Source organism: Exophiala oligosperma (assembly GCF_000835515.1).
Source record: "Exophiala oligosperma strain CBS 72588 unplaced genomic scaffold supercont1.2, whole genome shotgun sequence".
NCBI lineage: Eukaryota > Fungi > Ascomycota > Eurotiomycetes > Chaetothyriales > Herpotrichiellaceae > Exophiala > Exophiala oligosperma.
In genome coordinates, this window is record NW_015622819.1 from 3,500,650 (window position 1) to 3,522,135 (window position 21,486).

General features: G+C 49.9%; 8 protein-coding genes across 9 annotated transcripts; 1 reads left to right on the forward strand and 7 right to left on the reverse strand.

The window, feature by feature from the left end:
* Nucleotides 1–2: 2 nt before the first annotated feature.
* On the reverse strand, nt 3–1,366 carry PV06_02627 (lactoylglutathione lyase; the record flags this gene model as incomplete). The annotated part of the gene is made up of 3 exons (XM_016403332.1): nt 3–299; nt 388–817; nt 1,167–1,366. The coding sequence occupies 3 exons, from the start codon at nt 1,364–1,366 to the stop codon at nt 246–248; spliced, it is 684 nt and encodes a 227-aa protein (XP_016267229.1). The 3' UTR covers nt 3–245.
* Nucleotides 1,367–1,994: 628 nt separating this feature from the next.
* PV06_02628 (uncharacterized protein) lies at nt 1,995–4,803 on the reverse strand. Its single transcript, XM_016403333.1, has 2 exons — nt 4,054–4,803; nt 1,995–3,993 (listed from the first exon to the last, which is right to left on the reverse strand). The coding sequence occupies exons 1-2, from the start codon at nt 4,690–4,692 to the stop codon at nt 2,143–2,145; spliced, it is 2,490 nt and encodes an 829-aa protein (XP_016267230.1). The 5' UTR covers nt 4,693–4,803; the 3' UTR covers nt 1,995–2,142.
* Nucleotides 4,804–5,004: 201 nt separating this feature from the next.
* PV06_02629 (uncharacterized protein) lies at nt 5,005–6,269 on the forward strand. Its single transcript, XM_016403334.1, has one exon. It carries the CDS (start codon nt 5,045–5,047, stop codon nt 5,999–6,001), a length of 957 nt encoding a protein of 318 aa, XP_016267231.1. The 5' UTR covers nt 5,005–5,044; the 3' UTR covers nt 6,002–6,269.
* A 6-nt stretch (nt 6,270–6,275) lies between these two features.
* Nucleotides 6,276–8,994, reverse strand: PV06_02630 (uncharacterized protein; the record flags this gene model as incomplete). Its single annotated transcript, XM_016403335.1, has 2 exons — nt 6,276–8,013; nt 8,147–8,994. 2 exons carry the CDS (start codon nt 8,992–8,994, stop codon nt 6,276–6,278), a joined length of 2,586 nt encoding a protein of 861 aa, XP_016267232.1.
* An 803-nt stretch (nt 8,995–9,797) lies between these two features.
* Nucleotides 9,798–11,608, reverse strand: PV06_02631 (uncharacterized protein). The gene is made up of 2 exons (XM_016403336.1): nt 11,053–11,608; nt 9,798–10,952 (listed from the first exon to the last, which is right to left on the reverse strand). The coding sequence occupies exons 1-2, from the start codon at nt 11,426–11,428 to the stop codon at nt 10,156–10,158; spliced, it is 1,173 nt and encodes a 390-aa protein (XP_016267233.1). The 5' UTR covers nt 11,429–11,608; the 3' UTR covers nt 9,798–10,155.
* Nucleotides 11,609–12,070: 462 nt separating this feature from the next.
* On the reverse strand, nt 12,071–15,156 carry PV06_02632 (uncharacterized protein). The gene is made up of 4 exons (XM_016403337.1): nt 14,827–15,156; nt 14,369–14,748; nt 13,913–14,317; nt 12,071–13,863 (listed from the first exon to the last, which is right to left on the reverse strand). Exons 1-4 carry the CDS (start codon nt 14,990–14,992, stop codon nt 12,316–12,318), a joined length of 2,499 nt encoding a protein of 832 aa, XP_016267234.1. The 5' UTR covers nt 14,993–15,156; the 3' UTR covers nt 12,071–12,315.
* A 173-nt stretch (nt 15,157–15,329) lies between these two features.
* Nucleotides 15,330–17,530, reverse strand: PV06_02633 (uncharacterized protein; the record flags this gene model as incomplete). Its single annotated transcript, XM_016403338.1, has 2 exons — nt 15,330–16,346; nt 16,394–17,530. The coding sequence occupies 2 exons, from the start codon at nt 17,528–17,530 to the stop codon at nt 15,330–15,332; spliced, it is 2,154 nt and encodes a 717-aa protein (XP_016267235.1).
* A 497-nt stretch (nt 17,531–18,027) lies between these two features.
* On the reverse strand, nt 18,028–19,579 carry PV06_02634 (the record flags this gene model as incomplete). Of its 2 annotated transcripts, XM_016403340.1 has the most annotated exons (4): nt 19,551–19,579; nt 19,289–19,492; nt 18,350–19,229; nt 18,028–18,295 (listed from the first exon to the last, which is right to left on the reverse strand). In XM_016403340.1, the coding sequence occupies exons 2-4, from the start codon at nt 19,467–19,469 to the stop codon at nt 18,028–18,030; spliced, it is 1,329 nt and encodes a 442-aa protein (XP_016267237.1). In that variant the 5' UTR covers nt 19,470–19,492; nt 19,551–19,579. The 2 variants fall into 2 exon arrangements, with proteins under 2 accessions (XP_016267237.1, XP_016267236.1); XM_016403339.1 differs by having other exon boundaries at nt 19,289–19,579.
* Nucleotides 19,580–21,486: the final 1,907 nt, after the last annotated feature.

Consider the following 21,486-nt stretch of genomic DNA (forward strand, 5'->3'; position numbering starts at 1 on the left):
CCGCTGCCACTTCCACCCCTTTGTCTCATGCCTTTTCTCCTGAGATGGTGCATTGCTACACATTTGCATTTTCATTTTCATTTTCATGCCATGCCATTCTTCTTCCCCTGAATATACAATTTTTCCCCCTGTACTATGCTGATGTTTTCCCTAGTACTCGGTCATATTCCGGCGATACTTTCGACACACCAATCGTCTGTGTTGATTGTCACATGAATGGTACACACGACCAAAGATGGTCTTGTCTAAGGATTCTTTGGGTCCACATTTTGGGGTACCAATTCGACAATATATCCATCCTTGTCACGGGAAACAAAAATCAGTCACTGTTCACAATGGGACAATTTTGTTCGATGGATAAAAATGTAAAACGAAAACAAAACATACCGGATCCCTGACAAAAGCAATCTTGGTGAAAACCTTTGCGTACTCTTGATGAATCTCCGATTCGGTTCCTTTGACCTCGACACCCACTCCCCGTTCGTTCTCCCAATCACTGATGGGGATGGAAGGTCTGTCACAGACCCCGAGGTCTTTGATGACGTGGACCCCGTTTTCCTTGAGCCTTTTCAACGCCGCGGGGACGTCGGGCACGGTGAACCCCAAGTGTCCGAACCCCAGGGCGGGAGGAGTGTTGCCGGTCGAGTAGTAACCGGGTTCTTGCTTCTCGGACCCATGGACGTGGTAGAGCTCCAACAGACCCAAAGTGTGTTGGAGGTTCGTGGCAGTGTCGAGGCCGAACTTGGGTAGGTCGGCTCGGTGTTCGTCCGTCTGAGGGTAACCCAGGTAATAAATTGTAAAAGGGCCGACGTTCAATCTGGGAATATAGAACGAGCGGAAAGATTAGATTGATCGTCGATTGAAGGGTTGACAAGTCATGATCGAACAAGTGACTGTGGATGAGAGGGAGGTGTAGGTGGACAAATGGATAAAGGAGAAGGAAGATGACGAAGAAGTAAAAATGTCAGGTCAAATTCATCTTCATATTGGACACTCTGCAGTCGGTAGAGATTCCAGTCGAGACATCAACCATGCCATTGACGACCACGACACCAGGATTGGATTCATCTCTCGTCTTTCAATCAACTCCGGAGCCGGTGGGTGGATGGTTCTTGAGACACCTTTTTGCGCGCTGAAACAGGAGTGATTTTTGGGCAGGCACTCACGTAAAAACCGTCCTCATCCCCATCAAATCGATATAAAACTTCATACTCTCCTTGGGATCTCGGATCCTCATCATGAAATGGTTCAGTTTGTAACCTATCGTAGGGTCGTCGGCCGGTAAAGGTGGATCGGTGTTTTGACCGTTTGGTAAAAAGACTCCATGTTCGAAGGGTGTCACTTTTTGGCCGTCCGAGTCACCCATCTTTTTCGCTTCTGATCCGATCTTTTTCGAAAATCGACAAAAACAGTATGGTAAGGTCTATCTGTGAGGAACGTATTCGATGGTTTCAAGTCGTGAAGAACGGTTTCGTCTTTGTCCTTTTTTTTATTCGTCTTTCTGACCTAACTATCGGAAGGAGAAAGAGAAAAAATTCAAGACGGTCAAAAGTGTACGATAGGTAGTGCACAGTATATATATATATGAAAATTATCATTTGTGGTGCCGGCGTTTCCAATAAAATACCTACCGAGTAGTACTCGTTCGTGATCGAAGGAGAGATCCCCGCAAGATCCGTTTTGCAGGATGGGTGTACTCCGGATCACACTTGACCATACTTACGGAGTATTTACGGGATGTACTCCGTACTGTGGGAGTACGGAGTACGGATACAGTATTAGTGAAAAGTGCGAGTACAATATGTTTTAAAAGGGACCACCAAAAAAAACCATGGTAAATACCCATCTGTGAAATTGCGGAGGGGGGATCCACGTCTTCGGATTCCAGCCTGGCGGGGCCTGGAACATTGTACAGAAGGCACATTTTGTTACCGAGTACGGAGTAAGGTAGGTACTGTAGACAGACGAATAGTCGGTACTCCGTACGTGGAGACCACCTAAGGAATTGAGAATTGTATCCTGTCATGGCCATATTCACAGCTTGCTACCAACCAACACAAAGAATTTCTTCGTCTATACACAGAATCTATCACAGTCTGTTTGTACTCATAAATCATACACTGACATGGACACAACCTCAACTTATTGCCCCCTCTCAGCAATAGCCCTGGACATTGTCCCGGCAAATCTACTGACCAAGTCACTATCATGCTTGGCAGTCTCAATGGCCTGCAAAACATGTTTGATGCCCACGCCGACTTCTTCGGATCGGGTGATGTCCTTGATCTCCGTAATCGCCTTGGTCGCATCTTCACTACCAAACACCTTTGTATCTTTCATGACATGTCTCAATTCCTCGTAAGTGCGAACATTTGCAACCGGGATATCGCTGTTGAAATGTCTCCAGAAATCCAGTTGTTGGAGTACACTTCGTTCAGTTGCTGTTGCTATAATCAACAAACTCCGGCCTGGAGGAGGTGCTTTCCGTAGCAACGCAACAAGACTCTTGAGGATACCATTGCTGAATCGAGGCCCAATGGGTGTCCATTCGATCAACTCTTCGATGTCATCAATGACAACACAACTCATTGGACTCTTGTATGCATCACTGAAGATCTTGCTGAGGTGTGAGATTTTCTGAGGTTCGTTCATCTCCAAGGTGTCCTTTGTGCTGACTAGCTTGATGAAGGGATATCCAGAGTCGATTGCAATCTTGGCTGCCAAAGCTGTCTTGCCAGACCCAGGAGGACCGTGTAAGCAGACCGAGAACAAGGGTGTCGAATTTGGTTGTCGGACCTGCTCAACAAACAATTTGCCTTCCTCAAGAACGTCCTTGATGTAAGGCGAGTAATGTATTACTCCTCCCCGGATGCAATATTGCAATTCCTCTTCTGATACACCAAAAGCCGGTTTAACTTCTTCCAATGCGTTTTCAAAGTCTGTCTTGTTCACCTTCATATCGGCCACGTCATCGCTGATACCAGCCACGGTGCCGACCTTAATATGTCGGTTGAACGCAAATGAGGTGGCTGCCTTGACTAGACCGTTCAATTCAGCACCAGAAAAGTTCTTCGTTCGATGTGCAAGCTCCAGTATATCAACATCACGATCCAACACTTTATTTTGCTGCATTCTGTGCGTGTGGATCTTTAGGATCTGGGCTCTGCCATGCTCGTCGGGAAGAGCGATCTCCAAGTGGACTTCGAGACGACCAGGTCGCAGTAGTGCATCATCAATCATGTCCTTTCGATTCGTCATTCCGATCAACAAGATGTTGTTGAGTTGGTCCACACCATCAAGTTTGGCCAACAGCTGGTTAACCACACTGTCTCCCACACCCGTACCACCTCCTGCGCCGCTTCCTCTCTGTTTGCACACGGCATCCAATTCATCAAAGATGATGATGTGCAGACCGGATTCGTCACCTTTCTCTTTATATTCCTTTTCGGCATCGGCGAACAGCTTGCGAATGTTTTCTTCCGACTGACCGACAAACTTATTCAGTACCTCCGGGCCATTGATAACCTTCGGTTCTCGGGCATTCAACATCTTGCCAATTTGTCGGGCAATCAACGTCTTTCCCGTACCAGGTGGACCGTACAGCAAGATACCCTTGACGTGTTGAATACCTAACTTCTCGACTAGTCCAGGCGGGAAGACACGTGATGCAAAGGCTCGTCTGAAAATGGTGGCAAACTCCTTGTCAAGACCACCGATGCCCATATCTTCAAACTTGAAATCCGGGGCGATGATCGAGTTAGCCGCTGGCCTCCGAGAAGACGCTTTAAGATTGATTGACGTTCTGCCATCCTTGAAAAAATTGATCTGAGTCTGTGGTGTAAGTATACCTCGAGCCATGGGATCTGATGTCGTTGGAGCGGACTTTTCGCTAAAATCTGCTAATTGCACCGTCTTGACAGTCATGTTCAAAGGGACACTCTTGAGATCCATCAAGAAACGTTGACTCGGTGCAAACATCTGGCTGTTGAACAACTGTATGAATGGTCAGCATAAGAACTCTTGACAGCCTGCCCAAAATCTCAAGTCGCTCACCTTTGTGATTTCCTTTGCAAGGTCGTCCTGGTCATAAGGAACGTCCGTCACTTTCCTCGTACTCGCAAACCCAATCTCTATATCCATAGAACCAATGTATGCCTGTCCACCCTGAGCGAATGGATCGTACAATTCTGCGCTCACTTGATCTGTCAACGCCACGCCCATCCATGACCTCTGAGGTTCTGAGAGACCGATGTTTCCGCGCGGAAACGCATCAAGTGGCCTCGCCGTCACAACGAACATGCCATTGATGATGATGAAGATGTCGGTGCCATCCGATGAAGGCGGGATATCCTGGGTTGAAACAGCGACCAGATTTCTAAAAGTGAATGTATTGTCAGGACTCTTCGCAGGTTGAAGTGTCAGGACATGGCCTCCTCTTGAACCACCTTTACTCGAGGTTCTCTGATGAGGCCGAGGTGATGATCGGAAACCAGGTTGTTGTTGTTGTCTGGGAGGAGGAGGGCCGGCATCGTAGCCACCGTTCATGTTCATGGGAGTATCGTAGGGACTTGGTCCGCCATAACCTGGACGGCCACCTCGCATGGCCGGTGGTTGCTGTTGACCGTAAGGGTCTCGAGGTGGTGGCTGAGGCCCATTGTTACCGAATAGACTGTTCTTGTTGAAAAATGACATCGCTTGGAAAACCAGAGAAGTTGCTGAGAAAGAAAACAGCAGGGAGACAGATTGTGATTATGGTCCGTACTGTTGTAATATGGCACAAGTTGCGTCTCACTTTCATTGTTTGTTCTGTTTGGCAACGGTGGCCGCTGCGCCCCCAAGTTTAGGCAGCCCCTCATACCTATTGGTCCCTAAAGACGCAGCGATCTGGCCGCTTTTATGCATGTTGCAGCCTTGCCTAAGATTCGTCAGCCTCATGCTCCTCCGTATCTAGGTACCCCAGGTACATCTGCCCCCGCAACATCACCGGCTTTAATTGATCTCCCTCAACGCTGACGATTCTGTGCGCGGTGAACAGCACCCGCCAATGCCTCTCCATCTTCTCGGAAAGAAATCATGGAACGTCTACAATCCCGCCAATATCGAAAGAGTTCGTCGAGATGAAGCCGAAGCAAAACGTCACGAAGAAGAACAAGAGGCGAGACAACGAGATGATGAATCCGATAACAGGCTGCGCCTCCTGCGCGGCGAGGCTTCTCTTCTGCAAGACCCCGGGTCTCGGATAGACCTACACTCCTCCTCCTCCCCCTCGTACAAGCGTAAACGCAAGCTTCCCGGGGAGGACGACACCGATCGAGATATTCGTCTGGCCAAGCAGCCCGACGTGAGGCGCATAGACAAGCTGGTTGATGCAAAGGGGAACTTCTCGCTGATTCCCGTGCCAGAATCCTCAAACAAGAAGGCGCGTGTAGATGAGGACCCTTTCACAGTTTACCTCTCACATGCTGCAGGTAAGGGTAAGAATTCGGGAGACAAGCCCTGGTATAGTAGCACACCTGGAGCCGAGGCGGGGCCGCCGACTCGAGACTCATGGGGCAACGACTCCCCTCGGCGGCAGGAGCGTGAAGCAGCGCGTGTTGCAGCGAATGATCCTCTGGCTGCGATGAAGAAGGGCGTGAAACAGCTCAGAGAAGCGGAGAGGCATAGAAAAGAATGGATGGATCAGCGGGAGCGAGATCTGAGAGAAGTTGAGGATCTCGCCAGGCAGAGGAGACGAGGGCGACGAAAGAGGGATGATCTCCAGAAAGATGACGATCTGGACAGTCTCGATGACTTTGATCTGGATCAAGGGTATCCAAAGGACAGCGGTCGTGATGACAACGACGATCATGGACCGAGACAGAGCCGTGAACACAAGCATCATCACCATCACCGACACCGCCGTCATCATCGTAGCCGTCTTGAGGTTGAGGACGACTATGATGCCCGAGAACGACCCAAAAGGGAGCGAGCTCGGATTGATCATGATCGCCGACGATCGTGAACCGGTTAGGATGAGCCCTCGTCCTGCCTGGAGCAGCACTCGCATAAAGCACAATCATATTCCCATGATCGCTCAAAGCGTCGAACAGAATGATCCATTGAAGCTCTACCGAAAGGAAATACACATTACGAATTAGTCTCGGTCAGTACAACAACAGCGAACACCCAGCGCCAGTTCCCCGCCCCATTCTGTCTCTTTTCTAAAGGATGTCTATACGAACACAACTCTCATTTCTCTTCATGCATCACCCAAACCCCAACGCCCTTTCTCAATCCTAAGGACTTCCAAATAACGATGCAAAGTCCGAATCTTTCGACTTGCCTCTCAAATTCCTGGGAGTAGGTTCATAGTCCAAGCCAGGCCCATCGATAGGTTTCGTTTTCCAGTCGTCCGAGCTGGGAGGCTCGATCGGCGAACGAGGAGATGCCCGTGTCCGTGGGCTTGACCGTGGCGACTTTCCACCACTACTTCCGCTGCCTCGCTTGCCTTTCTGACTATTAGGGGAAGGCTTCGCCTCATTACCCTTTCTTTTCTTCCCAGGGCTGCTCTTCACAGGCTCACCGTTCCCCTGACGCTTCCGTTTCTTGCTGGTGCTGCTGCTTTTCGCCGGCTCAACAATTCCATCGCGCCCACCTGCTTCGGCACGCGTTGGGACAAGTGTCAAGAGTGCCCGTCCCATGATCTGCGCCTCGGCATCTTCATGGTCGCGTAGGACCATGTCGACCTCAGCGGTCTGTCGACCATTTTGGCCGTGTTCCATACCACACCCGCTCAGGACGTAAGTTGGGAAATGGATAACGCAGCCATTGATGGTGGCGCGCACCTTAAGGGAAATTTGGCCCTTTTGAAGGGCGTCCTGAGCGATTTGGATACCGAATGCCCTGGACTGGCCGAACCCCTGAACCACAGGGAGCAATGGGCTTTGCGATGGCACGGCCGCTGCGGCTCGATCGGGGCTATCATGTTTGTGATCCTTCTCTTTGCCCTTGCCCTTGCCCGTCGGCTTGTTGTCATTGCGGCTGCCCTTGTTGTCATCATCAGCATCATCACTGTCATCGCCGTCGCCGTCATCGTCACCACCGTCACCTTTGCCAGTGGCAGTAACCGTGACATTAACGTTGGCGTTAGCGTTGGCACTGGCATCGTCGTCTTTCTCGCCAGAACCCACAATGTCGGCTCCAGCGTCATCCCCAATAGCACACCTCTCATACAAGAGCACATACGGACCCCAACGTTGATTTTGCAAGAATGCCTGCAAATCAGCCTCGGGCTTGACCCTTGCGTCATTGAGCTCGTGCCAGGTATCATCGATTCTGACGTCGGCAATGTAATGCCCAACATCCAAAATTCCGTAATGATTGATGATGCCGGTCAAGCGATACCTGGTAGACCCGCTGACCGCTACCTCCTCTTCGACACGATGTTCGATAAAGGATTTCAGGTCAAGATACTCGTCGAAGGCCACTGGCGTGTCATTCTTGGACGTCACCATGCCTGTCCCCGTACTGGTCCTCAGCATCTCGGATTTAAAGCGCTTGAGCTGGATGATCAACACTTCGGGCAGGACTTGAAACCGTCTCCACTGTGTGCTCTTTCTAGCAAGGATTGGCTCGAGCTCAGCCATGATCCTCTGGTATTCTTTCCTTCTTTCCTCCTTCCCGCCTCTCTTCTCCGCCTTGGCGAGGCGTTTGTCCTTCATGGCCTCCCACTCCGAATAGCAGACGCTGCATCTCTGACCATTTGTCAATGCCTTCATTTCTCCTTGGATGAGGTCTTCAATCTTTCTCGGGTCTGAGGACTTGGCCGCTGGTTGGCCGTCGTCGGCAGATTCGCCCAATGACACTATCCACCGCCAATCTGCGTCCGGGCGCTCGACACGGTATTTGGATCGGGCATCTTCGCCTTCCCGCAGACCACCGCACACAACGCAAAGACCTCGGGTTGTGTGTTCAAATCCGATTATTTCTTTGATACTAACGCTTTCCAAGAGACTCCGTTGTATGGGATCCAACCTGCATAATGGGAGGATCGATATTAGCAATTAGTCTTTCGGGTCTCGAGACCGCTCTGAGCAAGACGATCAACAACAAAGCGCCGGTCGGGACAAACGAACAGGCCGGTTGGAAACAAGGAAGAGGTACTTACGGTGGCACATTGCTCCCGGCGACCCCCTGGGCTTGAAGTTGGACAAACCTCTCCAGCTGCTGGGTGGCCAATTCCACGGACCATGCCAGGAACTCTATGGCATCTTGGTGTCCCTTGAATCTAGGTGCCCACCTATTCGTAACAACGCCGCTGCTGTCTTCCTTCTGCAACCACTTCCAGAGAACATCCATGGCCTTGTCGAGGTCCTTCTGGTCCAAGCTGCTATCACACCACACGGTATGCAGAGCATTCAATTCGCACCAGAAATCGGTGTAGAGGACGCGCTGTGGTTTCTTACCGGCCTTGGAGCCCTTTTTGGCGACGACACTGTCAATGGTCACCCCCCCGGCTTGGAGGTTCGGAATATAACGATGCTCAATCCACGACATGAGTTTACTGCTCGATAGCAACGTCACAATCAAGGCGTTGCGATAGCATTGGGTGCCGTTTTTGTTCTTGAAGCCGCGTGGATCGGGATGATATACAGTCTTGACTGCTGCCTTGATCGCCTCGGGGTCGGGGCGCACAGCTGCCTTGAATTCCGGCCCCGTTGAAAGAGTCGGACTCAAATCCTCGAGGTTGACTTGTGGTTCATCTAAGTCGCCGTTGTCCTTGGCGTCCCTGTTGTCTGATCCGGCTTTTGGACTAGGACCACTTGCCTTTGGACTTGGCGACTTTTCCGGGATGGGGTCCAAGGCCTTAGGACGTCCCCTTTTGCCTTTGCCACTTTTGGTAGTACCGACGGTGGCTGGCTTTGGTTCCGGCTCGCTGGATGCACCTCGTTTGGGCTGCCTCCTAGTCGGTTGTTCTGGCGCGAGTGGAGTGTTAGCTCTCGTCGACCTTGCCATTTTGATGTGGCTTTTTGAAAATCTGTTGGTGGTTTTCAATTTTTCTATGGGTGAACTATGGTGCAATTCGAACTGGTGAAGGGAAGAGAGGAAGAAAGAAGGATCCTTGAGGAAAGGGCCTTCGTACTGGGACAAGGGAATTCATATCCATCATATGTGTATGTTGAAAACAAGCAACGTCTTTTCATCAAGGACAAAGGAAGAAGGGGACAGTGACAACAACACAGGCAATCCATCCATCCATCTTGGGGAAAAACGATGTCAATGGGGCGGCCGCTTGCAGTCACCCATTGAAAAAGATTACCGCAGGGGGAACCCCGGGTGACAATGAATTGCTCGATGTCATTGTACTGGATTGGATTGGACTGGATCTTTGAATACATGTCTCCAATATCGCCGCGAACGGCCAACCGAGTCTTGAAATTTTTCCTTCTTCCGAGTATTCATGTTCACACACTGGCTCACACAATGAGAAGAGGGAGTGAAGAGGCTGTATGGTACTGGTATTGTGAGGAGAGAGTAGATCAGTTGAATTGATGATATTGTAGTCGGGGAGGGGAGGGCGGTCTGATCACGTGGCTACCTGCCTATTCGGTAGGTTGCTTGCTGTTGCATTCCTCAGCAAATCACCGTAAGTAAGGTATGGTGTTTGTTTACTACAGTATGTATGGAGTATAGAGGACCACTTTGAGAGAGGTTGGCAGGTCATCACCATACTCGTATACATTGTTTTATGGTAAGGGTAGAGAGGGGTAGAGGTATGCACAGAGTTGCCGGTAGGACCTTGATCATTCGGATACATTGACCACATTATGCATTAGGTGAGGTATCTACTACTCGTACTCATATGTACATTCGTGGGTTCGAGACTCATTGGCCCCGTCCATTCGCTTCAAAAAAAGATTCGAACTCAAAGAAATATCAACGAGAGGGTAGTGAGTGCATGAGAGCGAGAGAGACTTGTGTGTCTGTGGGTTTGTTCGATTGTCCTTTGTCTTCTGTGTCCGTATCTGTACTCGGATTTCCGTTTCCGTATGTAGACGTTTGCGTCCCCACTTTTCTCTCTTTTCCAGAATCCACCCTCTTTTTTCCCATTTCTTTTGTCTTCGTAGTAGTGATGTCGCATCGATCCCCGGAATCCGGGGGTCCAGGAACTCTGGCCTAGGCGGATGCAGAAGTGTGAGAACGTGGGTTGCTACCACTTACGGTGGCGGCGTTACCAAAGAATTGTCTCCAATCCTCTGAATTTTTGGTGTTGTGGTTGGTGCCGCCGCCACCCGGAGTAAAGATGGCAGGCGAATTCGATCTCGCCGTGAATCTTGGTGAAGGTAGGATAGGTTTTTCACTTGTTGGTGGTACGGGTGGTGGTGGTGATGATGATGATGCCGACACCGGTGGTACCTCCTTTCCCGTCGTCGACTCGCCTTCCTTTCCGGTGATGTTCCTTTCAACTCGGTCGATGCGTTTGCGTAAACGAAAGAAGAAGAAAACCGCAACAAACAAAGCAATGGCACCCAAAATTATTCCAATTGCTATGCCCGCTTTTGTTCCAGAACTCAAACCGGTCGATGAGGAGGATGTGTTTGGGTCTGAACCCGCACCACTCAAAACTCCCGTGTTTGTCGATGTCGAAGATGACAAAGAGGTTGTCACCGTTTGCGAACCACCGCCGCCACCACTTTTGTTACTGATGTTATCCGACGCATTCGTCGCACTGCCTGTTGCAGCTGCTCCTTTCTTTGTGTTCGTCGTTTGTGGATTTCCTGCTCCTGTCGTGGTCAAACTCAACCCAAAGGTCGAAGCAACTCCGTTCGTCTTTGTCATGACGAAACCTCCTCCGGTTGTAGATTCTGATTTATCCGATTCATCATAGATCAACATTCCGCAACTGACAGGAAATTGAGAAATTTCCATCCCGGCTTGTATGGGTGAAATGACACATGTACCACTTGGTTCTGCTGTAAATTTTTGAAAACACAAAGAAAGTTAGTCAACCGTTAAAATCGTTAATCATCATACTCGGATTCTGCAGGAGGAAGCAATGACAAAAAAACATACGCAACGGTATATTTGCCAAAGCCCATTTATTCTCGGCCTCATCAACACCACAAAATAACGTCAAATTCGCATTTTCCCATATCGTATCGTACGTGACTTGGACCGTATCTATATTGTTCATCGTCGGTTGTCCTGTAGGATATAGAATTATCGCTGGGTAGTCATCGCCCGCGGCAGAGGCACCGGCGTTCGTAGGATCAGATGTTGCCGCCGTAGCCGGTACCGTTGTCGCCGTCGTCTGCATCGCATCGGTGGCTAACGCGGATGATTCCGGCGGCGGTGGAGGTGCTTCGACAAACGCCGTAGGTCGGGTGGGATGATTGAAAGCAGCTGCATGCCTGGCATGATGAATAACCAAGTTCTGACTTGGGAACATCAAATCCGACAAGACAGGGACGAAGCGCGAAAAAGGCGTGATGTGATTGTCCGGCGTCTCACAACAGCTATCCTTTACTCGGCGTATCGAAACAGACCATCAACATGACAGATACCTCGTTCGCACAGAGTAAAATCAATCTCGGAGGATCTGTCAGACGGTTCTTGTTCGCAAGTTTCGTCGATGGTGGTGTTGGTACTCGATACAAAACTTGTGTCGAAAAACCAAAAAAAGAGCCTCAACGGAGTACCATGCAGATCAGACGCAGACAGGGGGGCGAGGAGGGAGGGGTGGAAGGGAACCAACCCTAGCTTGCCGTTTACCGAGGAACAAGGTCATTGTACGTGTCTCGTAGCAAGCCATCGTGCCATTCTCTAAACAGTGACTAGGGCACGAAACAATCCAGTGGTCGACGATGTGAGAATTGGCGAGATTGCAATGTTCAGAAAGTGGAGTCAAAAGATTCAGCCATGAGAAAAAAGAGTATTCGACACCTACCAGATCAAACTTCCGTAAGGTCAGTCGCAAAGTAAAAGATTGCCCAAGCCAAGCGGCTTTGCTCTCTGGACTTTGAACCGTAATCACTCGTGTGCGTGACATTGAACAGAGTACAAAAAATACAATATAGATAAATATAATGGACTGAAGAGTGAGCGACCGAAATCGATCAAGTCGAAAGCCTCGGTGGAGTCTCATCCAAGACAACATCAAGCCCAACGAGGTTTAAGCCGCCACAGCATGGCTTTCTAGGCCCAAAGGTTCATAGATTACTCGTATCAGACACTCCAGCCAGGAATGACCAAGAGCGCAAAAGATTCAATTTCGCTGTTGTCAAGCAAAGACGACTGCGCGGTCTTATAACAATGCCGTGCTATACCGTTGAAACTTCAAAATCCGCTGGTTCGCCAGCCTTGTGCCGTTGTACCTATAGTCCCAATACTACCCTCGCGTCGCACACCTTCACCATCAAGGTTGAGCTTACTCAAAACCTCGGTCGGCACTGTGGGAATATATTTTCTCGCTCTTTCTCTGTTGACTCCGCCAATGCCTGCCCCATAAGTGATTAGCATGTCCGTCGATGTAGGTAGCGAGAATGGGAGCATGAGAGATTGATCCAAGGTCAACGCATTTCGGTTTGGTGGCGGATCTGTATCTTGTTCAACTGGTGAAGATGATGTTGGCGGAGGAAGTGCACTTTGCGGAGTCTCGGGCAGTTTCGCAGCAGCCTCGTCTCCATTCTGCTTGGTAGGAGTTTCGGCTCCGGACCCTGGAGCGTCAACTTGGGGGGTCAATGGTCGTTTGATCAAAGACTGTTCACCCTTTTGAAGCTGAACAAGGAACTTCATGTGGGCTTTGGCCAGGCTCTTCTCACCCACTTCCGCTCGGTAGTTCTTTACAGCATGAATCAATTGCGTCGGACTGAGTCGTTGCAACTGAACAAGTGTGCCCACCAATGATTCATGATCGTCCCCGAGAGAGCTGAAGCATTGCAACCACTGGAGTAGCTGGATTATGGGAGCAAGATGGCGTCTAGCAGCATCGACTGTATTCTCACCAGTTGAAGTTGTAGACCCATTCTCATAATGCTCAGGTTGTCGATTATTCGCCCGAGCCCAGTCTTCAATGGCGGATACATTCATGCGGATTTGCATGGCTTTCGTTCTAGAGAGGTATTTTCTCGTGGTCATAACACGGTTGAAGAGTTCGGCCCCAATCCAATATATGAGTTGTGCGAGTATCTGAGAAGTGATGACTGAATGGACGTCGTATAGGTCAAGCACAAACAGCGTCGATGAGAGGAGTGACATTATATTACGAGGAGATGTTTGAGCTCGTCGCTTAGGAGATGGTGGACGAAACCGTTTTTCTGGGTCTTCCTCCTTCGTTTTCGGCTTCGACTTGAAAACTTTCCATTCTCCCTGGAATGCAACGTCTGATAAGCCGGGTATGGTCTCATGGTCAAGCATCGCCGTGTCGAGAACCTTGTTCATTCTTCTTTCAGCATCTCGGATTATGAGGATGAAAGTTTCATTGATCAATTCTGCCAGCTCCAGTTGATACTTGGATGTGACCTGAACAAGACCAGCATCTTTCTTAAGGTAATGCAGCAATAATGTCGCGTTGGAAATCCAGAATGCAAGCATGGTCATATCCCATTGAGATCTCTCAATGACATCGTTGATAAGATCCATTGCTTTCGTCAAGACCTCATCGAGGAGAGAAGGAGTCATATGATAATGAGCATACCTCGCCATCAAGAATATCAGATTCGCAGGTACGGGTTTTTGTGATGGAGAACGTTGTGGAGTCATGTTGGTGATAATGAGGTCAAGAATAGCATCGAGCTTGTCTGTCTGAAAGACAAACATCTGGTCCCCTATACATCGATCCCATATGAACTCTTCCTCTTCATCCGAATCAAAACCAGTGGGAGACTAAGACGAGTCAGCATTCATAAGCATGCACGCCGCGGACTATCCTCACCTCTGGTTGTTCATCAAAGCCGAGAGTCGACAGGTCTACTTCCAGGTTGGCAGCGCTCTCTTGCATCAGCATTCGCCTTTTCATCTCGTTTTCGGCCATTTCCTCTTCAAAACGATCTTGTGAGAAGCCTGCATTATAGAAGTCGTCGTCTAGGTTTGTGCCGCCAAAATGATAGCCATTTTCGTGCAAATAGTGGGAGAAGTCGGAGCCTGGCTGAACAAAGTCTAGAGCTGTGCCTCCGGACGAAGACTTTATATCGGGATCAGCTCCATGATCCAGTAGGAGTTTTGCGATTTGTTTGTGACGATTGGTCATTGCCCACATCAATGCGCTCCACTGGTTTCTGTCTTGCTTGTCCACCACGGCACCAGCGTCGAGAAGTGCTGCTACAACTTCATGATGTCCCTATGTCTGTCAGAATGACTTCTTCCCTAGCAGTCTGGTTAGGACACCTACGAAACAGCTGGCGTATATCAAAGGCACGGTGCCGTCCTCGTCCGGCTGGTTGACATCCACGTACTCTTTCGCGCTTCCTCCCACAAGCTTCCGTATTCGAACCACATCCCCGTTGCTCGCGGCCATGTTAAGACTCTTCTGCAATATCTCTTTCTTTTCTGCAGGCGATAAATTGTCGTCTGTTGCAATGGCATCTTCATCTTGTCCAGGACTTCCATCCTCCCTATGTTGTGCCTGTGCCGCAACCATCTCCATTAATCTCGAGTCGCTGTCCTGTAGTCGGGCGTAGGTTTCGGCGTCATCATACGCCGGGGTGTCTAGATGGAGGTCGAAATCAAGAGGTCTTGCAGGAGTAGGGGCCGTAATATACTGAGACGAGCCTATAAATGCGCATATATGAGTATTCGTCACGGTGTACGAGGGCACGAGACCCGGGGGAGGAGGGGGGATTTCCTTGCCTTGCCAGCCATCGTATATCTCAGTCTCCCCGCCATAACTGGAGAAGTTACGACGGTCATCGAGGGAAGTAGGTAGATCGCTTGGCAGCTTCCGCGCCGAAGTAGGTGTGGTGGGAGTGTGAGGTAGTGAGTCGACTGTCGGCGACGTGGGATCTATCGAGTCCATCCTGTCGACTGCGCGGGGGATTTGTTGAGGGAGAGTCCCGTCTCATGTCGAAGGATGGCGATGTTGGGCTAACATAGGCAGCATCTGAGTAAAGGGCCCGTTGTTCAGCGCGAATACATGTCTACGAGTACCAAGGGGACAATCTGCTCCCAGGTAAATCTGTCAAGTATCAAGTTAGACGTGGAATCTTCGTGTCGGTCTCAGGAAAGGCACATCCCGCTGTCAACATCTGTCCCGCCGCTTTAAGACTCCACACAGAACGCGTAGTTTCTCCCGGCATGAAGACTTCTTCTTCGTCTCGACAACTTGATTTATTTCCCTGTCATCGACCACATTACTATGGCCACGATGGCGCTGTCAGGTCATTGCTATCTTCAAACGCCTCCCAGTCAAAGGACAACTCATCAAAATCGGCAAACGAGAAAGCGGTGCTGCCTTCGTATGTCTCGACACCTACGCCAGTGGAATTCTGTTGTATTTGAAGCTGGTCCTGCTGTGTCCAATCCTGTGGTATCAATGTCGTACTTCCCATCCCGGGCTGATGTGCATATGCCGATATGCCGTCTAGCATCTGCCCCGGGCGTTGGTGAAGATACGCAGGCTCATAAAAACCTGATGTGTCTGGGCCTCCAGCATATTCGATGAGAGCCTGACCAGAAGAGTCTCTTCGTAAACTGGGTTCTGCAAAGCTGCTCTTGTTGAGATCAGCAAGCGCTTTGAAAGCCACGATGTCAAAAGCATCGCGTTTCCCTTTGAAGTCTGGAAAGTGCTCGACCATTCCCCATAGCACAGAAGAGCATGTGTGAACCAGGGTCTCGAGCTCATGCATGGTGATGTGGTCTCGGACTTGTTTCGAATTAACGTAGCTATAAAGCAGGGCTGTGCCTGCCGAGAACAAATTTTCCACCGCTTGCCAATATATGGTCAATCTGTGTTCGGTGAAGAATCGACGATACAGCTGGATCATTTTGGATGCTGCTTCGGCCAAAGACATTAATGATGCCTCTTTCGGCGTCGGAATGTTGGCCGACGGGTGATATAGATAGAGCAGTGCTCGATAATAGGTAAGTTCAAAATTCTCCACGTTCTTACGTTCACCATCTGTCAAGTTATGCTTGCGAGGCGTCTCATCATACCAGGCCTGGATACGAGATCGCATATCCTGTTGCCATCGGTCTAGATCAACCGGTCCGCAAGCCACTGGCGCTCGCTCATACAACGTGGTCCGCATCTCCGATTGAATTTGACGGTACCGTAGCACGTGGTAATTGACACGCTTGGGTCGGGGATGAAAGGCATCACTTGGGATGACCCCATCGGCCGTGATGAACTCATCATTCTCGATGCTTGGAAACTGAGAGATGTCAATGGCTGAGTCTGACAGGAGAGTCTCGTGTGTACCTTCGTAGTAATGGCTCCATCCGCGAGACAAGAAGGCAATCCCAGTGCGATCGAAATGTTTCTGTCCATGGCATAGGCCACCCAGAACGCCCGCCTTCTGGCATCGACCGTCAAGAAATCCATTGGCTCCGGCGTCATGTCTCGATGCAGGCCTAATTCCACCGCCAAACGCAGTGCGGCACCTACAGTCTTCCAAACAGCCCATACAGTGGGATGATGATAAAAATATTGTGCAATAAGGAGCAGTGCTTGAACCCCTTCGAGATCACTGGGCAGTCCAGCTTTTAGCAGCGCTTTGAGCGACATACGATGGTACCTGTCTGCGAGGGATGTGGGTATTCTTGATGGGTCTTGCTTTTGCAGTGTCAATAGGGCAACGGAGAGCACTCCAAATACGAAGAATACCGCCCTCTTGGCCTCGGTGCTGTTGTGGGTACCGGCAAGGTCAATGACCGGCGACATCTTGTACAAGAGTTCCAGCTTGTGGTTGAAGGTCGGTTCATGCAGTAGAGGCATGCTCATATTCGCGAAATGAAAGTAAGCCTTGACGAGGCTCCGCACACCTTGTCTGGTGGGAAGAGACACTGGAGAAGCGTCGAAGTCTTCCACCATGCCGGATACACTGGAATTACCATTGTCTTCACGTTCCGTACGCGGCTTTGCGAATATATGCTGGGATGTTTTTGCCCTTATGAGTTCGGACAAAAGTATCTGAGAAAATGCTGCTTCGTATGTGGCACCACGCTGTGTCAGACTCAATATCGGACGGATTGTCCTGTTGTCTGCATTATCAGTGCTACCTTCGTCAATAGTCAAACTGAAATGATTGCTCAATTCATTTGGTGACGCCGTTCCCACATTCGCTTGGAAAGATACTGGTGCCGGCGAAATTGTTGGCCGCGGCGTGGGCTCAAGCTCATGACCGAGACCATGTTCTTGTAACTTCATCTCGAGATACGCCACGCGTTCCTCCAAGCTCTGTACGTAGCTATTTTCAGTATCTCTGTCAGTGTTTGTCCGATGCGAAAAAGCGTATCTTGATCCCGACCTTCTAGGTACATTCCTTTTGGCAACGGAATCGTAGCCCACGCATTCCTCGCCGGCCGCCTCGCATAGGCCACATTTCTTTAGAGGCATCTCATCTTAGCAAGAGATCTCGTGTGTTCACAACGAACGAGCCAAGTGGACGCTTCTTGTAGCACTCACCGGGTGCCGCTGATCACATCTCTTTTTCTTGCGCCGGCATCTCATGCATGCCGTAATGTTCGACCTTGCCATGGAAGGACCCCTGCCATGTTTACTAAGCCCGCCGTGATCTACGCGATCTACAGAAGGACTCATGGATTGACTTGCTGAGATGCCGCAGATTGATGGAAGAAGGGGAGATCGTGGGACAACATAGTGTCCGATATCTCGGGTACATTGATTTTGTGGGTAAGTGGGGTTGTTGGATTTTGGCCTGGGGCAGTTGATAACATACCCTGAGACATCATTGTCACCCCCATAGACATGTCTTATGATCCACGGGACACAAGGCTCAATGCAATTGCAGTGGTTTTATTTCTATCTAGTACAAGACTCATCCAAGTCGATGCGACTATACGAGCAACATCATCGACACATCGAACTATTCGTTAGAGTCGATGCCGGACTACTCCTGCCAATTCTTGTGGTTCTCCATCCATTCTAGGGCTACTTGAGTCTTTGCCATCCGACACCCTATGGAAAGCCCATTTGTCAGCCAACTCTTGAGACAATTTTCCTTCCACCGAGTCCACAATGTAATCACCAAGAATGGGCAGAAATTTCCACGCATGAGCCGACCCTCCAGTCGCCAGATGGATTCCTTGGACAGAGGGATGAGGAGCGATTAAGAAATCAGCGGTAGGGGTGGTACTAATCCTGTCATGACAGTCAGAGCGTGTCCAGAAGGGGCGGTACGGTTCAAAAACTTACCAGCATATCTTGGTCCTGTCAAACGGTCTAGCTGCCAAAGGTGGCATGATCTCCCTCAGATTCTCACGCATTGCGGCTTCAGCATCGGCGGGAATGACATCTGAGGGATTGCTGACGATTGTCCGAGGGTAACAAATCTTCAACTCCTTCGATTCGTCCTCTGGATGCGGCACCACGACTGTATTCTTGTAGCCCGGTGATCGTCTGAGGATCTTGATCTCACCATGGTACGGTGGGAACATGTTCAATCCCGTGCTGAGGTTGGTGGTGATGGACATGTTCTTCCAACGGGCTTCCTCCTCTGGCGTGACCTTGATCCAGGCCACCTCGTGTCCCACGGGTGTCTGACGACTACCCAGATCTACCAGTCGGTTTGACCAAGCACCAGCTGCAACAATGACGAGATCAGCTTTGAGTACAGTTCCATCCTCCAGTGTGACCCCTTGAGAGCGTCCGCCGCTGATATTGATATGGTCGACTGGCGTTCCACATTCGAACGTTATGGCAGGTTCATTTTGACACCGTTCATAGTATACTCTGATGGACTCCTTGGCGTCGATAAAGGCGGCTTCCAAATTGCAATAAGCCTTGTTCCAACGCGGCCGGCCTCCGAGCTTTGTCTCGGCGACTGGCTGAGATGTTTTGCCATGGATTCGCTGATAGACATCTTCTCGACAAGGCATCTCTACGATATCCTCGGGACGGCACAGACTCTTTGCCCGTGTCAGAGTCACCCGGTAGATATCGGTGAAACGACTTGGTTCTCCATCACAGACAAATGTCATGCCTTGCTGGAACATGTATCGACTGATTTCGGGATCTTCTTGTAGCTTGATCTGGGCCGTCTTTGCGAGTCGAGCATATATGGGATCAGTATAATCTGTCTCACGTATCAATACCGTCGGGTCAATTGCCTGGGTTATCTGAATCTCTCCTTACCTGATCGAATGCATCGAGTGGTGTCGACGCTCGTCCCGTCCGGAACTGGAGGAGTCAGTCGATCAACAACGGTGACTTTGGTTGATGGAGAGCGCCTTGTGATGGCAAGGGCTGTCGACAGGCCAAAGACGCCAGCCCCGATGATGAGAACTTTAGGGGGAAATCTGTTTTGACTTGACATTGTTGCCTTGGGTATTGCTGTTTCTAAAACGACGCGCAATTCCTGAGTCTTGTTGAACGACGGTAATTTAAGCGACCTTACTTCTATGTCTGCCAAGAACCTTCAACCCTTGGAGCTACTTGTATATGCCGACAAATATGTATAACTGAGAAGCGGCATTGGCCGCCATCGAGACGATCATTCATTCAAGTGAGGTGAGGACATAAGCCTCGATTGGCTGGCGGACGACGCCGCCTGAGTTCTGGAGACTCACGCGGGCAGTCTCAAGAGATGCCAGTACTGAATGATGTGTGGAGTAGGAATGAAAAGCCGGCAAACAAGAGGAAGATCATCATGCAAGGGAGAGGAAGAGAACTGAGGATGGGAAGAGGAAGAAAACCAAGTGTTGGTGTCGAGCGGAGGACCCTCCGAGCGGCGAAGACCGCAGCCAATCAAGTGGTTCACTTCTGCCCATTGATCTACACAAGTCGTGTTCGCGACTGTCCATCTTCTCCGTTCTACACAAATAGCATGAGGCCAGGGTGCCTCGCGTGGCATTATATATAATCATGGGCTCGGACTTCACTGTCCCCCACTGCCATGGCTTTCACATGTCGACCTTAAGCTCAAGATGATGAATCTGTCGAAATTCTTTCGACGCCCTGTTCCTCCAGTGCAGCAGGGGACCAGCCCAGCTGAACGAGGACTAGTGAGGCGACTCGATATGTTCTTGCTCACCTTTGGGTGTCTATCTCAAGGTATACGATCTTCAAATTCTGGTCGAATCGATGGTCTGACAATACGCAGTCATTAAGTATTTATCTACTGCTCCTATCATTGGTGTTTCCGATCCTAATTTGATGAGGTTCCTGGATCAATCAAACATCAACAATGCATATGTGTCTGGCATGAAGGAAGACTTGAAGTTGTACGGGAATGAGCTCAACTAGTTAGTTCTATTCAACATCTAGTCCAAACGCCGCTAACCTTCAATCCTCTGTAGCTTCACAACCTACTTCAACATTGGCTATTGCATCATGCTCATCCCATCTCAAGTCATTTTGACCTATGTCCGTCCAAGTTACTGGCTTCCTGGACTAGAGATTGCCTGGGGAATACTTACCGGCCTCATCGCAACAGTCAACAGTGCGCGACAAGTGTATGCCATTCGGGCATTTCTTGGTCTGTGTGAAAGCAGTGCCTGGCCAGGCATGATGACTCTGCTCAGTAGGTTTCTGGTCGCATCTTATACCCTTCACAGACCACTGTCAAGTGTAAGCCCAAACTGACACCTGCTTCAGTGCATTGGTACACACCTCTCGAACTTGCCAAGCGGATGGGATTCTATCATTCGTGTCAGGCTATCGGGAGCATGATGTCTGGAGCCATTCAGGCGGCGATCAGCAGTACACTGGAAGGGCATAGTGGAATCGCTGGATGGAGGTGTGACATATCCCTCCAAGTATTCATCCTCCCAGGGGTATCATTGCTGACACCTGATCAGATGGCTCTTCATCATCAATGCGATCATCACAGTTGTTTGGGGGTTTGCTGGATTCTTTATGCTCCCCGACTATCCCAACAACCCAAACCCAAGAGCGTTTTGGTTTAACAATAACCATGCTGAGATTGCCATGCATAGACTGGCTCGACATGGACGAGCAGAGCCAAAGGCTGTATCGTGGGCAGGAGCCAAGTATGACACGATTTTATCATCAATCATGTGCTGCGACCCACTGACATTTTTCCAGGCGTACGTTTTCCACCTGGGTGACCTATTTCTTCGCGGTGCTTTATATATGTACTGTGATCGGAAATTATGGATACACCTTCTTCGGATTGTTTCTCAAGAGTCTGAAAAACGCCGACGGCACAAGGACCTGGACAACCCCTCAAGTCAACGCGATCCCCATCGGAGGCAGTGCGATACAAGTTGTCTTTGTCTGGATCTGGGCTTTTATTTCAGATCGTTTACAAGCTAGGTGGCCTTTGATCATTGTTCAGGTCTCAATTGCTCTCATACCCGGCATCATTATGA

Bases quoted from the DNA above. Each gene is read 5' to 3' on its own strand.
- PV06_02632 (XM_016403337.1), bottom strand. From the start codon at position 14,992: ATGGACTCGATAGATCCCACGTCGCCGACAGTCGACTCACTACCTCAC. The intron at 14,318-14,368 runs GTAGGTGTCCTA...TGACAGACATAG, and splicing joins TGATATACGCCAGCTGTTTC to GGACATCATGAAGTTGTAGC. The intron at 13,864-13,912 runs GTGAGGATAGTC...GACTCGTCTTAG, and splicing joins GCTTTGATGAACAACCAGAG to TCTCCCACTGGTTTTGATTC.
- PV06_02628 (XM_016403333.1), bottom strand. From the start codon at position 4,692: ATGTCATTTTTCAACAAGAACAGTCTATTCGGTAACAATGGGCCTCAG. The intron at 3,994-4,053 runs GTGAGCGACTTG...CCATTCATACAG, and splicing joins TTGCAAAGGAAATCACAAAG to TTGTTCAACAGCCAGATGTT.
- PV06_02629 (XM_016403334.1), top strand. From the start codon at position 5,045: ATGCCTCTCCATCTTCTCGGAAAGAAATCATGGAACGTCTACAATCCC.
- PV06_02631 (XM_016403336.1), bottom strand. From the start codon at position 11,428: ATGTTCCCAAGTCAGAACTTGGTTATTCATCATGCCAGGCATGCAGCT. The intron at 10,953-11,052 runs GTATGTTTTTTT...AAAAATTTACAG, and splicing joins TTTGGCAAATATACCGTTGC to CAGAACCAAGTGGTACATGT.